Here is a 16,945-nt window from a genome sequence, read left to right on the forward strand (position 1 = left end):
AACGACTAGCTGACGTCACTTAGCTGTTGGATTTGAATTTAAGTTGTAGTTTTTAAATAATAAATTATGTTTGGCCCTATGGCCCTTTGGCCTTCGGTTGGAGACGGATTTTTGTGAAAGGGCTAAAACGAGCCATCTGGCCCTCGGTTGGAGACGGAGGCAAATATGGTCATGTACTATTCATTAAAATATTAATATCTTGGAGAATCTTGGAGGGCCAGAGGGCTAAAACGAGCCCTCTGGCTAGCCATCGGTTGGAGATGACCTTAATACGTTCTTTATCGTCTCATATTTTCGACACAAAATTTTATAACATTAATACATGAATTAACGTTGAACTATGAGATGACAAAGAGTCTAAAAAAAGTTCCACTTTTGAAAGAGTTTCCTAAACATTTTTTTTACCAAGTGGCAAGTAAATAACTTCACATTTGAACATAAAAAGTAGATTACATAAATTCAAGTTTCGAAATGCCCAACCGCGTTATTTGTTGTTGTGTCCAACCGCGTTATTTGTACGACAAATTTTAAAATATGATTCTTGTGTTTTGATCTCATTTGATGTTACGTTAATTCTGGTTGTGAAAAGGCAGACTAACCTAACAGCCTTGCTAAATTTTTCTGATAACCTTTCATAGTCTCATGAATGAAATCAAAATAGGTCTCTCCCTCATGGGAAGTTTCTGTTAATTAAGTTGCCACCCCTCCTTGGTCCTTACACAATCAAAATCATAAGTAAGAGCAGTGAGAACACTTTGACGGCTAAGGCCATCTCCAACCGAAGGCTGGCCAGAGGGCTCGTTTGAGCCCTCTAGCCCTCCAAGATTCCCCAAGATATTAATATTTTAATGAACAGTACAGGGCCATATTTGCCTCCGTCTCCAACCGAGGACCAGAGGGCCAAAGGGCTCGTTTTAGCCATGTCACAAAAAACCGTCTCCAACCGAGGGCCAAAGGGCCATAGGGCCAAACATAATTTATTATTTAAATTTAAAAACTACAACAACTTAAATTTAAAAACAACAACTTATATTTAAACACTACAAATTAAATTTAAAAACAACATTAACTTAAATTTAAAAATTACAACGACTTAAATTTAATATCCATAATCAATATTATCTTCATCATCCGCCATTGTAGGAGTATAGTCAGAGATAAACAATTGCCGCCGAGCCATAATTTCTTTTTTTTTCCTATCAAAATAGGCCTTACTCATTGGAGTGTAATTCGAAGTGTTCCTTTCCATATTCTTATCATCCATCTCTTATTGTATTTGTTTGGCTCGCTCTTCATGTCTACACTTCATTTCTTCCACCTCACGGGCATTTTGCTCCGCCAGTAATCGAAATGAGGTCGCCACTTCATGTTGAGCGGCGTAATCAGCATTTGCCTTGCCCTTTTCCCTCAACCTTCGGGCCTTGTTTCGTCCCATAGGCCTAGGTAAAGAAATTTCGGACGGAGTCGGATTTTCTACCCTTGTTTGTTGAATGGTAGGAGATCCATCTTCATTCAGATCTACAGATGGGGATGCAGCTTCCAAAGGATCCACTCTATGTTGAGGTGGATCTTCAAATAACACCCACCCTTTACAAATTTCCCAACAACCGTGAAACTGAAAGGGTTTTGAGCTGCCCTCCATATACAATTCCTCCGCTTGGCGTACCTAGAAAATATAATTAAAAAAATTTTAGAAAATTAATTCACGAAATTAATGTAGTATAATTAAACATTTAAAATAAACTGTAAAAACACTAACTTTGTCATAGTAATTGGCGCCGCTTTCATGTCTACTTGCTGCTGCTAATAGTGCTTGATGTCATTTATTCAAACTTGGATGAAGATGTTTCTTCCATCTTGAAGAACAACTTTCGTGGTTTCGGGTATTCGGTGGAATGGTGCCTTCGTAGAACTCTAAGTATTTTTTGGACACACGAGTCCAAACACCTTCACTTGTTTGAGAAATCCCCCTCACACTATCTTTTGATATCCATCTATAAGCCTTGCAAAGAGCTTCATCTTCTTTTCGAGTCCAAGCCCTACCTTTCATTGCAGATGAGGCCATTTTTTTTAAAAAAAAAATGAAGGAAATATTGAAGGAAATATTGCAAATGAAATGAAGAAATATTATAGATGAAGGAAATATTGAAAAATTGAAACAAATATTATAGATGAAGGAAATATTGGAAAATATATTGAAGGAAATATTGGAAAATATATTGAAGGAAATATTGAAAAATTGAAACAAATATTATAGATGAAGGAAATATTAGAAAATATATTGAAGGAAATATTGAGAAATATATTGAAGGAAATATTAAAAAATATTGAAGAAGGAAATATTGCAAATGAAGTGAAGAATTGAAAGAACTTCACCATATTTATAGAAGAAAAAAATGTTTAAAATAAATTAAAAAAAAAAAACCAACGGCTAGTTCAACGGCTAGCTGACTCAGCTAGCCGTTACATTCAAAAATATTTCAAACTATTAAAAAAAAAAAAAAAGCTCTTCAATGCTGTCGGTTTTAACCGACAGCAATAGGAAACATTAAAAAAAAAAATAGCCAGCCCGGGGCTGGCTGGCTGGCCGAAAGCAGCCAGCCCTCCAGCCCTCCAGCTCTCTCCGATCTCGTGGGGCCCTCCCAGATTCCAGAGCCCTCTGGCCTAGCCCTCGGTTGGAGACGGTTTTAGGGCTATTTTCGGCCCTCTGGCCCTCTGGACCCTTCGGTTGGAGATGGCCTAAGGATCCTGTGATCGTGATCGTTGTGCAATCAGCTTTTGCTAGGTACTATTTATATTTAATTTTAAATTTTAAATTTTAAATGAATATCTAATAAAAATATATCACACGATATACGATGAACGGTCACGATTCCAGAATCCGTCATTTTCCTACTTTGACAATCAAATCATACATTAACATTAAATCAATGTTCATGTACAGTGCGCTACGTGTGATTGTGAAGAAGAACTTAAAATATCTTTTTAGCCGTTAATTAGGACATCGATCTTTATGTTTATTCACAAATACAAATGCGCGTCATGATTGAAAAATAAGGTTTTTTGTACGTGCTTACAGGAAAGCTAATGTACATAAAATTGCAAGCAATTCTACTATGATGTGCTTACAGGAAAGCTAATGTACATAAAATTGCAAGCAATTCTACTATGATCTGATGTAACATACTAGAAATCTCCAAGCTGCAAAAAATATCTTTATGTGTGATCTTCAATGCACTTGGTTTCATGATCCACCATAATTTCTCATGGATTTGTTGATAGAAAATATCTAGTTTTGAAATGCGTGTGTTATCGTTTATTTGATTAGGTTGAAATTTTCAATAAGATTTTAATGAGGACACAATGTGCAGCCTTTTATAAGGCACTCGATCAAAAAAGGTTTAAACTTAGGTCAGATCACATTCATTATAATTTTGAATTACTTATACTAATTAAAAATTTAATTCGAAAAATACATTTATTGTATCCATGATTATATCGGTATTCTTGTGTTTAATCATAAAGAGAAAAATTTTATAATGTCATTTATTATGTAGCCTTAAAATAGGGAAGAATTGTTGAATAATTTCAGTTACGTGAGAAGACATGATTGATGGACAATAAGTGCATTTCTTTAGCTGACAGATATGATTGGGTAATTGGTGCTCTCCATCCGATAACACCTTTTAAGATAATGCATGGTATTATGTTCAAACAGACGTGAACTTTTTGTACTAACAAGACTTTAAGGGGGTGTTTGTTTGCCCTCACTAAGTGGGACTGGACTAGACTGGATTAGGTGTTAGTGTAGTCCCATGTTTGTTAGAGGAAGGGACTAGCTTTAGTGGGACTAAAGTTCACTCGCCCCGACTACAGGGCTCGCTAAAGGGTCTTAGCGAAACCCTCCAGAAACCAGCGGATTGCTAAGCCCGTTCTGTCGTCCTTCTCGACTCCTCGTCCTGCTCGACTCCTCGACTCCTCGTCCAATTCAAAGTCACCCACCACTCCCCGCATCGTCTTCATCTTGCTCCACGACTTCGCCAAACCATCCCTCCGACCACTGCTGCGTCCTCATAAGGCTGCCGCGGCTTCTCTTTTCCATTTTCTCTTCATTTTCTTCGATTTTGTTGTGAAGATTCGTGAAATTACACTGGGTCTTGATCGATTACTAGGTTTTGATTGATTTTTGGTTGCTGGAGCTTTTATTGATTTCTGGGTTTAATTGATTGTCTGGGTTTCGATCGATTTTGTCGCTGGAGCTTTTGACCGATTTCTGCCTTCTTCTGTTGCACCGTCACTATGGCCAGCTCGTCGGCGGTGCTTGCTCTTCCGTGGCCCAAGCCTGGGAGAGCTGAAGCAGCGCTACTGTAGGCAAAAAGCGCGAGTTGATGGAGCACCTGGTGATGCTACCGTCGGTGGGCGTTGCTGACGAGAAGCAAATCGAGAGGTTGATGATGAAGGTTGGGGAGATCTGTTCAATTTTATACGATTTGATTATTTGGTTGCAAGTTGGGGAGATGGTGAGATTGTGGAGATAAAAAGGTAAATGGAGGAGCTTGCTGGAGAAATCGAGAAGGGGAAGAGCAGAGTTTGTTGGGAGAAGGATTGTAGGAAGAAATTAATTTTTTGATAGAAAAGAAATTAATTTAATAAAAATTATAGTACTGTTATAATTTAAAAATGAATTAAAAATAATAAAAAAAATACTATGGGACTTGAAAAAAAATTAGTCTCTAGTTTAGTCCGGCACTGCACCAAACACTTCACTAAGTCAGTCCAACTTAGTCTAGTCTAAGCCAGTCCAGCTTAGTTCCTGAAGCTAGTCCAGTCCGACATAGTCCGGTGCAACAAACGCACCCTAAAAGTCATGTACTTTTAATTAATTTAAACATTTGCAATTCCTTCTATATGTTGATAACATTGGCAGTAGAGTGTATTTATTCAGAAATTTGCTTCTACACAACTTATTTGTTCTCGTCTCTCTCCATTATATTCATACAATTTTTTTCTAGTTATTTCTAAAGAAATGTAGTTCGTTTTTGCTGATCGAATATTTCATACTTTAATATATCTTGGAAGTAATTTGCCAAGAACCCTCAATAGGGACAAATAATACTTTAAAAAAACAATTCAAGTCATATCTTAAGGTCATATTTCAGCTTATTTTCTATACTTCTACATTTACTCTAACATACTTATCTTCTTGTATGATTTCAACCAACTCAAGAAAAATTAAGTTGTCTAATCCTCAATGCACTTGGTTTCACGATCCACCATAATTTCTTATGGATTTGTTGAAGAAGATATCTAGTTTCATAATACGTGTATTACTGTTCCTTCGATTTCAATAAGATTTTTATGAGGCCGCAGTGCGTACTTATCTAACTTGTACGATTTCAACCTACTCAAGAAAAATTAAGTTGTTCTTACACACTTTTCAAACTGCCGTTCACAACATGTAAGTAAGGAGAACGACTACTTACTCCTATTAATGCTTTTTTCTTTGGGCTTCCACTGTTCTAAAAATCTCCGTCTGGTACGGCATAGGCTCCGTCTAAGCGTTAGGCGGCTGGCAACCGCCTGATTAATACTTAGGCTTTTGAAAATTAAGAAAGCGAGTCTAGATTTGCTGAGGCGCCCGCCTAGCTCGTCCAAACTCATCTAGTCACCTGCCTAAGTTGCGACTTACTTATACAGAAAACATATAACTTTCATTTTGCATTTTATTTTTTTCAATAAAGTGTAAGAGACTTGTTAAATACCTAAATGAACACGCATTATATGCATGTTCCCCATATTTTCATTATGTTCCAATAATTCATAATATATATGTAATTCTATCTTGTAGTTTATGATGAAATTATATATATTTTAATTATAAACAGACATTTATTTACACGAAATATAATAGATTTACTTAAATCCGTCTAATCTGCCTAGGCGTTAGCCCCAGTCCGCTGCCAAATTAACGCCTAGCATCTTTTAGATCCTTGGGGCTTCATGATTAGAACATATATATCGATATATATGTATGTTTGTAAATATGTGAATCATGATTAGAACATGACCTAACCTAATAAGCTTTGATTTGAATATCCTTTTAAACATCTTTCAAGCACCGCCGAAAGTCGAGACTCAAAATCACGTGCCTATATGATTAGAAGAAGAGATTCTCTTCAGATCTCTTCCACCAAGGTCACTAAATCAAGTGATCCGGGCCTTTCAAATTTCATTTAACGGTTCATTTGTTTTGATTCCTTAAAAATTGTAATAATTTTTTACTGTTAGATGAAATTTGAAATGCTCAAATCACTTGATCCGGTAGCCTTGATGGAAGGGATCCGAAGAAGATCTTTTTTCTATGATTAGAGCAAAACTCAAACAAGCATCTTCCACACCAAAAAAAGTGAGCAAAATTTTATTACAAAAAGAAAGGCAATGCACAGATCCAAATTTTATAAGGAATGTCAGTGTGACGGGAATGTCACTGTAAATGTGTTCCAAACAAATCTCGCATTGTCATATGTTTTGACTTTTTAACATAACAATGATTGACTTGAAATATTGTTACACATTCTCGCTAATGGAAATTTGTGTTTGACAAAGCAGAGCATCTTCAGTTGGATCTATATGCTTCTCTCCTTGTAGCCAACCCTCACAAAACTGACAAAAAGCCGGCGGTAGAGCAGCAAATTAAGCACAATATTGTTCCTCGCTGACTGAATGCAGAACCTGCAGGGGAATTGCTAAGACATCTCTTGCTTGTTGCTTAATTGGAAACTAAATCACATACAATTAAATTAAACAACCTCAAAACTGATAATTATGGTTATGTTGTCTCTGCCCCTGCTTCAACAGTTTCGATACCAAAATATTTTTTAGTATGCCAGAAATACGATCTAGTACAGTAAGAGATTTTTCAACAAATTATATTATTACACTATAAGATTGTGTTCTCGAAACACAGATTTTTTTTTTTCTCAACACCCATTAGGTATGCCTCGGCCCTCGGTCCAAAAATAATATTAGCTGGTATTAGACCACCGACTTTTGTCCTTAGCAATTATCTTGTTTTATTGGTTTCTATACCAACCAACCAGTTGCTTTATACTCAAAAGAAACGTCCATGTAATATTGAAAGCGATGTTTCTTTGTATTTTAAAATTACATACGATGTTTTATAGTAAACTAATTTAAATTGCGAGAGAGAACGAATTAACCAGACATGAAAGAATACATCTGGTCTAGCTAGTATAGTTACGTTATGAATCTGCCACTTCTGCCACTTTCTTATATTTTATAACCATTTACACATATCCATAAGAAACAATCATCAACAGTAGGCAACCTCAACTCAATAAGGCTCTTCGCTTTACAAGAGTCTGGTGAAAATGTTTGTCATACACAACCTTACTCTTGTAGCCTAGACACAATCATCTACTATAAAACAAAAAACACAATACAAGGTAACTCCAACAAAGTATAAACAAACACTCACTTTTATATACTTACAGATGGATACATATAGTATACAAGTAGTAACTCAACTTTGACCCCTCAAATAACAATTAATAAACAAATCCCATATGATCAAATGATGCAAATTAAGGACAGAAAGAGAATATGAAGGGGACTAGAAAATCCCCTCCACACTTTCCTTCACTTTCTTTTCCTTTCCTCCAAACAAAACTTAGCAAAAGAGTGTCCTAATTCTGTCTGTCTAATAAACTAATGATGCTATGTACCTGGCACTGGAATATCTTTGTTGGATCTCGATCGCCAGCTTTGCAAGCCAGGCCTTTTCTCCTCACAACGTACATTTTGACAGGGTGGCTTCTCCACCTCACTATCCTACACTACACACACCAGAAAAACTTGGAAGGGTCACCCTTGTCACGTCATTTATAGGGCACCTCTCATATAAGAATGAGACCCCGTGTATTTTCGGTTCATTCCATGTGAGAACCGCTATAGTAATGCATTCATACCGAAGTTTTCTGCTACACGCATACGCATCTCATCCCCCTTTTCCTTCAAAAGGTGTTTGATATAAGCGCTGCCCACAAAAAATTGGACTTACTTTCACCAAAAAACTGAAAAACAAATTGGCAGACTTGAACTTGTAGTCCACCATGATGGCCAGGAAGAGCCTCCCTCTCCATCCAGGGAAATTCCCCCACTTGAAATTGTTCAAACTGCAGAATTGTATTTGTGTTCCGCTTATATTCGCAGCTGTTTTAACCCGAATGCAGCAAAATCTGCACTTACAAAAGCAGACAAATTATGAATTAAAAACGAATACAATTGTAATGTAGTACGAACTTTCACACCTTGGAGCTAAAGGGCTTGTCATTTTACCTATGAACTCCTTATAGAACGCTGTCAGCCGTGGTCCTCAGACGGAGTTCTACACTTCGCAGATCGCGAAGATGTTCCAAAATTTCTTGGAGAAGAAGTAATCCCTTATCTCCTTTCCTCAGGGAGGAAATGCAGTGCTTTAGAAACTCCCTATCTGCTTCAAGTGCTTGTAGTCTCTCATACACATGATCAACCTCCTCCTCGATAGCAAGTTTCTTGCTCTCCGACTCTTGTGATGTAAACGAATCATACCCTTCTGTGTTTCCATTCAATTCCCCGTCTTTTGATTCCGTTTCGATGGCATCAAATAGCGGAAGAAGTCTCTTTGCCTTCAAGCCCTTGATTTTTCTATCTTGATCATGATTTCCATTCATTTCTTTGGAATGGCCATTTGCAATGCCATTGCCATTTACATCACTTCTGACATCTGAACTTTCATGGTAGCAATTTCCATTCTCCGAAAAGAAATGCTCGATTGGGTTTATACCCTCATAACATTCTTCTTCTTCTTCTTCGCTCAAGGTCAAAAGCTTCTCTTCCAACTCCTTGAGCTGGTCTAGAATGGACAACTTCTCTTCCTCAAAGATAGCCAAAGATTTCTCCAGATATAGAACTGCATCTGCCGGGGTGTTTTGATTGCTACTTTCTTCATTCCCGTATAAGCAATCTTCTTCCTTCAATTCGTTATTCAAATCAGTAGATAGTCCATCACTATCCTCAGCATTGCTACAAGCACCGGATGAAGTTCTACTTTTCACGCTTCCATCTTTCAGTCTCCTCAAAATCATCGCTCTCTCTTTGGCCTCGTAATCCTGCAGCTTCTTTCGACATACTTCCAGCTCCTTTTCAAGCTCTTGTTTTTCCCTTTCCCGCTTCACCATAAGCTCGTTCAAGAGCTGCATCGCTTCCTGGTCGTACTCAGACTGCTCTTCCATCATTCTCTGGTACTGCAAAGCTTCCATCTGCATTGCTGCCTTTTCTTCTTGTAGCCTATTTATCATTGCCATTGTCTGACTGGCTGCCACCGCAGAAGCACTCCTCTCTTCTTCAAGTTCCGCATATAATTCGTTCAAAGCCTTCCGTTCAGTTTTCAACGCCGTCTTTAATTTCTCAACTGTCACGACTCCATCACCGCCTTCAATGTCACTCATAACACTTCCATCCAATGAGTCTTCTGTTACCAGTTCTCGTCTCTCGAATAGTAGCATTCCTTTATGCAACTGGTGGAGACTGTCTATTGAAGTAGGTGTGTCAAGAACATCATCTTCCTCATATGAGAACTGATTTTCTTTTTCTTTCTCACTCGTTTCAGCCGACAAGGTTTTGAATTCAATTAATTCTGCCTCTGGTTGCTCAGAACCTAACAATGTAACAAATTAAAACAATTTCGGACATAAGTACGATTTTGAGATTGCGAACGTGCTTAGGCCAGGATTCGAGGCTTACCATGACGATCACAAACATGTAGAATGGCAGAACTTGTAGAAGGGTCTTCCTGCTCACACGGATGCGAATTCAAGAGTTCTTGAGCCGATTGAACTTCGTCATTCTGTTCCTGATCAGGAATCTCTGTCCCTATTGCGACCTCCGCCTCAATCTCATCGTTGCCAGGAAGGACTTCATCCTCGATTGCTGCATGCATTGAATGCCACAATTGAGATTTTGTCATCCAAAAAATCAAAACATTGTCTATGAATTATAAGTGAATGAAATTAAACATGTTTACCTAGATGAACATCTGAAACAATTTCACCATTTGCTATAGCTCCAACCTGTTCATTTCCCTCCTTCGCGCTCCCAATCTCATCCGAATCCTTCAAATCAAGAACCGAAACCTTACTCCCCTCTTCCTTACTCTCATCGAACGAAAGCAATGCCACAGACTCTTCTGAACTGCGCCAATTCTCCACAACCGGCTTCGCAATGTCGAAATCCAGTATAACATCTTCACAACCGCTACTATTTCCTTGGTCTTCTTCCACCTTCTTGTACTTCTGATGACTCTGGTTTTCAATGGTGGCTGGAGAATCAATCAAATCAACCAGAACCAACCGGCAATCGTCTTGATCAATGTAGAACTCCAAATCCTGAGGTCGAATTTTTGGAGATACAATATCTTTTGTGGGTTCTTGTTCTTCTTCTATGTCTTTCACCACTTTTTCATCTCCAATGGCTACAATCTCCGTCTCCTTGCAGCCATAGTCACATACAGAACAAGTAGCAGAATGATCCTCTGCTTCAAAACCCCTATTTTCTCCCTTCTTTTCTTCAACTCCCTCTTCGTCTCCGATCACAAAATCCGATCCGCTTCGATCCGACCGATCACCTTCTTCCGTCTGATGATCATCCCCCGTTTCCAAACTCAAATTTTGTTTCTGAGTATAATCCAAAACCTCCCAAGAAGGTTTAATCACAATACAAGAAGGGTAAAACTTGTCCAAACTCAATCCGCAGCAAGAACAGTTCAACTTCTCCCCTCCATTGTCAGTGACTTTTTCATCGCTATCCCGAATCATCCCAATTTGCTTCATCCATGGAAAAAAAGCAAACTTCTTTGACCATTCTTCGCAATCCGGCTTCGATGAGCAGTCCTCGCACATATCTTGCGATTCTACAAGTTTCTGGTGATTTGAACAATAACCCAGATGGGATATCTCATTGGCATGAGATTCGCAGACGAGATCTCTATAAGAACTTTTGGTGTTTCTGGGCTCCAAGATATGTTCTAGCCTAGAACACCAGAGGCAGGGTCTTCTGAGGCCAAAGTAATCGGAGAACTTTATGATTAGGTAAGAAAAGAGGGAATTGAGAAGGAGGAGGATGATCAGAGTCCATTCGAGGAGAGCATAGACTAGAACGAGAGTGATCTTGTTGGTGTTTCTGTGCAGCATGGTTGCAAACTTGTTGGCAGCCATTGATCGTGCTCTGTTTCTGGTATATACAGAGAGAGTTGCAGATTAGAAAATGAAAGAAAAATGGATGGGGAGAGGGAAAGATTCAGAGAAAAATAGAAGTAAGGGAGGGCGGTTTGGAGTGGAATTTGGACAACAAAAGAAGACTCTGAGCTGAGAAAAGAAAGAAATATGTGATTGAGTCGAGCAAAATTAAAGAATGTTTTCAAGTATCATCTGTGATGGTTTTTTTTCTTTCAAATAATTAAGTAACGATTGCTGTGGAAATGGAACATGGTTTCTACTTTATATTAAAATATGCCAAGTATTCTTTTTACTCGTCATTTTATTTGCAGACGTGAATTAAATCAATTAATTATAATACTACGTCTTGTTTGCACGAAGTAGCAGATTTAGAAAATATTATTTTGGAGGTCACTAAGAAGACCATGCGCAGCATTTAAAATTTTTTGGACGGAATAACATGCAAATTAGCATGTCATTGAGTCTTGGTACCTATCGACATATGCCAATAGATTCTTTGCGCAAGCATGCCAACAAATGTTAGCGTATGTCGGGTGAGCCTATAGACAGATACCCATAGCAATGCATACAAAGATATGAGGTTAGCAGCTACCCAACCCAATGTCCATGAAGGCAATTATCGAGCAGTTAAAAGATAGTTGTAAGAGCATCTCATATTTTCAAAGGACACTACAACTTTTCTATGAAAGATTTCTGAATTTGAATCAGCTGACCCACTTAGCCCCAGGTGAATCTGACCCTGCTTGCGCACAAATTCTTTTATAATTTCATTTTTATATGATAATTAATTGGGGATTTTGTAGTGAAACTAGACTATGGTAGGGAACAGGGGATATAACTGTGTATGAATACAAGTAGGAATCTTAGGCGGCCTTGACAGCTCCCACACCAATTTTTTTTAAATTTGAGCAACAAAATTGGGGTGGCCCATCAACCACACCATTGAGTAGGTGGACCACTCGCACAGTAAAGTGTGGGTCACAGTTTATATGGTCCATCCAGATGCTCCACTTCCATAATCCAACTCTCGTCTCCCATGAAAGCTTTTTCTTATAAAACTCCTCTTCATCTTTTATGTACCTGGAATTTAGGGTAGTTATTTCTAATTTTCTACGATCTCGTTTTCTCTTTCTGTATTCTTTTTCAGTTATTTCTTTTGTCAACCTCGCCTTTGATTTATTTGAATCGAGTGGTAAAAGAAATAAAAAAGAAGAAGAAGAGCTTAGAGTGAAAAAAATGTGAGTGTGTAGAATCACTTCCATGTAATAGATAATGCTTGTGTCTCCCATGGAGGAACTTACTTGTCCCCCTCACTTATGATTAACGAACTTTTATTGCTCGAACATCATAATCTCATCTGTTCATTCTTTTTATCAACATTTAAAGATCATATATCATTCTCTTTATCATCATCTAACGATCATATCTGCAAAAAAATCGTCCAATTTAGATATGTTTAGTCATTTATACGTGTTAAACCAATAAATGATTTTGATAACAAACAACATTCTCACTATGAAATGTCCATTTCTTTTATATATATGGATGAGCTTCTATCTATATATGAGACCAGACTTTCTAGCTAGATTAGGGTTTCTTTCTTTCTGAGTAGTCTTTATACGTTCCAACGGTGAGAGAAACAAATCTAATGCATGCAACTGTAAACTTCAAATAATCCTTTAAGTGTATCTGACGTGTTGGAAGCCTACCTAGGTTCTTCCAATCAATATTGATCCATGGGTTCCAAGCCCCGTTGCAAGCCTGAATACCAGAGGAGGAGAAGTGCATCAAATAATTGATACGATTACATGATTATAAATTCTAAATTTGTCAAATATATAAATTCTTTAGTGTGATATATGTATTATATATTTGTTTATAAATAAAAACTAAATAAAATTAAACAACAGCTAATTTTAGTTTCTTGGTAGAAACTTAATACTGTTACAATTGTCAAACTTTGTTTCAGAACTTGATTACGAGTGTCACTTTTCCTTTATTACTGTCTTTTATTTTTTCGACCAAAAGGACAATGTTAATCTAATTATCCCACAAAACTAAATAAAGATGATAAATTCAAATTTCATGACTCCATCCACCTTAATTAGAACATTATTTAGAAAAAAAAAAGAATGGAACTGTTATTAACACTCCAAAAATTTCATTTTACACTCCTCACAAGTGTATTTTTCTTTCTATTTATAAAAAGTTTGGAGTGTCAAATGAGATTTTTGGAGTGCTAATAACAATTCCCAAAAAGAATACCAAAATATATATTATATATGCACCAGAACTCCTAACTAATTCTGAAATCGAACATTTCAAAATTGACGACTTAGAAAAATTAGGTAGCATCCGCATCCATGTATATTTATTGAAATATAGATTATATGATGGTCCTGTGGGCATCATGTACATAACTTGCGTGGCTATAAAGATATCACTAATCATATAATTTTCACAAAGTATTTTGCTTAAAATTTTAAATTAATCATTTATACAAGGGACCCTATGCCTAACATACTGCCGATTGGGCATTCCAAATGATAGTTCTTACTCCAAAGGACTGGTGTCAGAATTCGTGTAGCCAGACAATTTTCCAGTGTGCCGGAAATATGGTCCGGCACACCAAGTGTCATAAAATTGATGGAATTTTTTTTTTGTTTCTAACTACTTGATTATTACATTTGGTATATCGGTAGAATTCTCGTTACATCGAAAAATCTCTCATTGCTTGGTTTTTGCGTTCTTTTGCGTGGATTGATTAACAATTGTAATTTGTAAATGGCGATGATGGACCCTCTCAGCTGCTAGATCTAGACTCGAAAGCGATCAACTTTGCATTTAGTGAAGGAAAAAAAATTATCCTCAAATGTGGACTGTTGACAAAGATGTATACATGCCATCATATCGCCCCAAAACTATATATATATATAATATTTTCCTACGGTACCTAGGGGTAGAATTTGACTATATATGCATGCATGTGGTTTTAGTTACAACACGGGTGGTAAATGATGAATTATCATGCATGTCTAATTCTGTTCACACTTTCTTTTGGCTAGCAAAACATAATAAAAAAACTGTGACCTGCTTATGCGATTTGCTGTTCAATTTTCAAGCTTTATTTTCCAGATCTATTTAATTTCCCTTGTTATTATCGTACGTGCATGCATGTTTGTCAATCGTAGTGTTTCAGATCACGGTTAAGCATCGATCTCTAATTTGAAAGATCGAAAGAATAATTAGCAACATTCGAGACATCTGTGATATTCCTTTGGTTCTTTCTTTTGGCAACCAAAGGTTAATTCTCGTACGAGTTTTAGGCTTTTTGCTTACAAGGCTAAGAATCCTATGATTAACAGCACTTAAGAAAGCAAATAAGAGAGAGAGAGAGAGAGAGAGAGAGAGAGAGAGAGAGGGAATCGACAGGAATTTAGGGTTTGTGATGGTAATGATGGTGGTTTGAGAGTGTTTGAAAATGTGGGACAGTATAAGCATGGCCCCTTCTTCTTTTGCTTTTGTTGCCTGCCTGCCTGCTATGCCGATCTGCTCTTTCACCCTCTCCTCCTTTAACTTTCTGCTCCTTCCATTTCTTTGGCTTTTAATAAAATTCCCCACAAGCTCCCACGCTCAACCCACGAACACATAATGTATAATTAATAATAATAATATTCTGGAAACCCTTTCATTTTTAGGCTCCTATCTGCTACCACTTGATTTACAACTCCAAGATTTAAAACGCATGTATATATGTACTTCATATGATAACTATATTATACGGTTAAAGCATTAACCGGTTAGTAAAGTTATATGACGTTATCTGTCATCTACTTTCACAATGTGATGATAAGGATTATCGTTAAAAATTTGCCTGAATTGAAAGTCGTTAGAAGTTTAATTGTTGTCATGAACTATAAGATAAGTGAATGCACTTGGTCAAGTTTCAACTTTCATGCGCAGGGCGCACTGATTCGTAGACGGTGAGCCTGCCTGCCCAAATTCAGATATCTTTCTTTGACTACTTGAACCGAAAGCAAAGAGGAAGCGGTTTTTGGTTATATGTTTACATTTCTTTCACGCATGCATATTGCATGATATATAACGTTACTGCTTTTTTTTTTTGAAAAAAAAAAAAAGTTTTAAGTTCTACCATAAATTCAATTGGCAATATGAGGAGTAGCCGAATTACTTATAAGCACATACAAGGTCCCTTTCTTTCTCCATTGTGAGATTCATACTCTCAACACTCCCGCATGTGTGGTAAATTTTCAAACCTAGCACGTGGTCACGCGGACAACACAAATCAAGTGACGTAGAGCACGTGTATCCATTGGGGTTCACACATGAGACAACTTTCTCTGATACCATAAAGAAATTTAAGATTCCACCATAAAAGCAATATGGGAATTATCTCAATTACTTATAAGCCCATGCAAGGTCCCATTTTATTCGATGTGAGATTGATACTCTCAACAGAACATTATTAATTTTTAGACTAATCACATCCATTGGCCAAAAAAGAAAATATGGAAGAAGATATCCTCTCCGGATCCACTTTGTGGAATCCTAGAGATCCCCATATCCAAGTCGTTCATCGTACATCGTGTGATTAGTTTTCATCATATACTATTTGTTTTTAATTTTAAATAAAAAAAATCAAATGATTTATGACCGCATTATACACGATGAATAGTTAATATGCGGGGATCTCTAGGATCCACATAAAGTGAATCCGAATGGGATCCAATTCCAGAAAATATGGCGGCACCTAACCAAAATTAAGCAGAAATCAATTTAACTTAGACCTTAGGCCATCTCCAACCGAAGGGTCCAGAGGGCCAGAGGGCTCTGGAATCTGGGAGGGCCCCATGGGATCAGAGAGGGCTGGAGGGCTGGAGGGTTGGCTATTTTTTTTTTAATGATTTCCTATTGGTGTCGGTTATAGCCGACAACATTAAAGATATTCTTTTTTTTTAATAGTTCTACTATTAGTGTCGGTTATAACCGACACTAATAGTTTGAAATGTTTTTTAATATAACGGCTAGTAGCCGTTGTATTATTAGGCCTCTTTTTTTTTCTTTTTTTTTTAATGAATGTAAACTTCTTTTTTTCCCCCTTTTTTTTCCTTTTCATATGAATCAAATTTTGTTTCATATTTTTTTTCCTATAACTTTTATTTCACAAAATTTGTTTCATATTTTTTTTCAATTCTATTTTTTTCGTATAACTTCCTAGGCCATTTATACAACATTAAATTGTAGTTTTTAAATAATAAATTATGTTTGGCCCTCAGTTGGAGACGGTTTTTTGTGACAGGGCTAAAACGAGCCATTTGGCCCTCTGGCCCTCTGGCCCTCGGTTGGAGACGGAGGCAAATATGGCCATGTACTGTTCATTAAAATATTAATATCTTGGGGAATCTTGGAGGGCTAGAGGGCTCAAACGAGCCCTCTGGCCAGCCTTCGGTTGGAGATGGCCTTAGTGGCAAAGTCATTAGTCAGCATCAAATACAACTCCAACCGACCATGAATTTGCTAAAATTGTGGATAAAGGAAAAGAAATTTCAAAGGATTATAACGGGGACATTATTAGGTATCCAACCAAAATAAAAAAGTCAAAAGGTCACCAATTAATAATAATTATACAA

The 16,945-nt window shown here is 37.1% G+C and overlaps 1 protein-coding gene across 2 annotated transcripts; it reads right to left on the reverse strand.

Annotated features, from left to right (window-relative positions):
* Positions 1–6,390: 6,390 nt before the first annotated feature.
* LOC126596926 (myosin-binding protein 2-like) lies at positions 6,391–11,559 on the reverse strand. Of its 2 annotated transcripts, XR_007614070.1 has the most exons (5): positions 10,085–11,559; positions 9,805–9,990; positions 8,359–9,718; positions 7,746–8,258; positions 6,391–6,732 (listed from the first exon to the last, which is right to left on the reverse strand). XR_007614070.1 is itself a non-coding variant. In XM_050263628.1 (4 exons), exons 1-3 carry the CDS (start codon positions 11,271–11,273, stop codon positions 8,370–8,372), a joined length of 2,724 nt encoding a protein of 907 aa, XP_050119585.1. In that variant the 5' UTR covers positions 11,274–11,559; the 3' UTR covers positions 7,482–8,258; positions 8,359–8,369. The 2 variants fall into 2 exon arrangements, 1 of the variants encoding a protein (XP_050119585.1); XM_050263628.1 differs by lacking the exon at positions 6,391–6,732 and having other exon boundaries at positions 7,482–8,258.
* Positions 11,560–16,945: the final 5,386 nt, after the last annotated feature.

Source organism: Malus sylvestris, chromosome 13, assembly GCF_916048215.2.
Source record: "Malus sylvestris chromosome 13, drMalSylv7.2, whole genome shotgun sequence".
Lineage (NCBI taxonomy): Eukaryota > Viridiplantae > Streptophyta > Magnoliopsida > Rosales > Rosaceae > Malus > Malus sylvestris.

What these genes read in the sequence shown, in the direction of transcription:
- LOC126596926 (XM_050263628.1), bottom strand. Translation starts at nt 11,273, where the DNA reads ATGGCTGCCAACAAGTTTGCAACCATGCTGCACAGAAACACCAACAAG. An exon ending in TGTTTCAGATGTTCATCTAG is followed by an intron (nt 9,991 to 10,084) that starts GTAAACATGTTT and finishes CAATGCATGCAG; the next exon opens with CAATCGAGGATGAAGTCCTT. An exon ending in ACATGTTTGTGATCGTCATG is followed by an intron (nt 9,719 to 9,804) that starts GTAAGCCTCGAA and finishes TTACATTGTTAG; the next exon opens with GTTCTGAGCAACCAGAGGCA.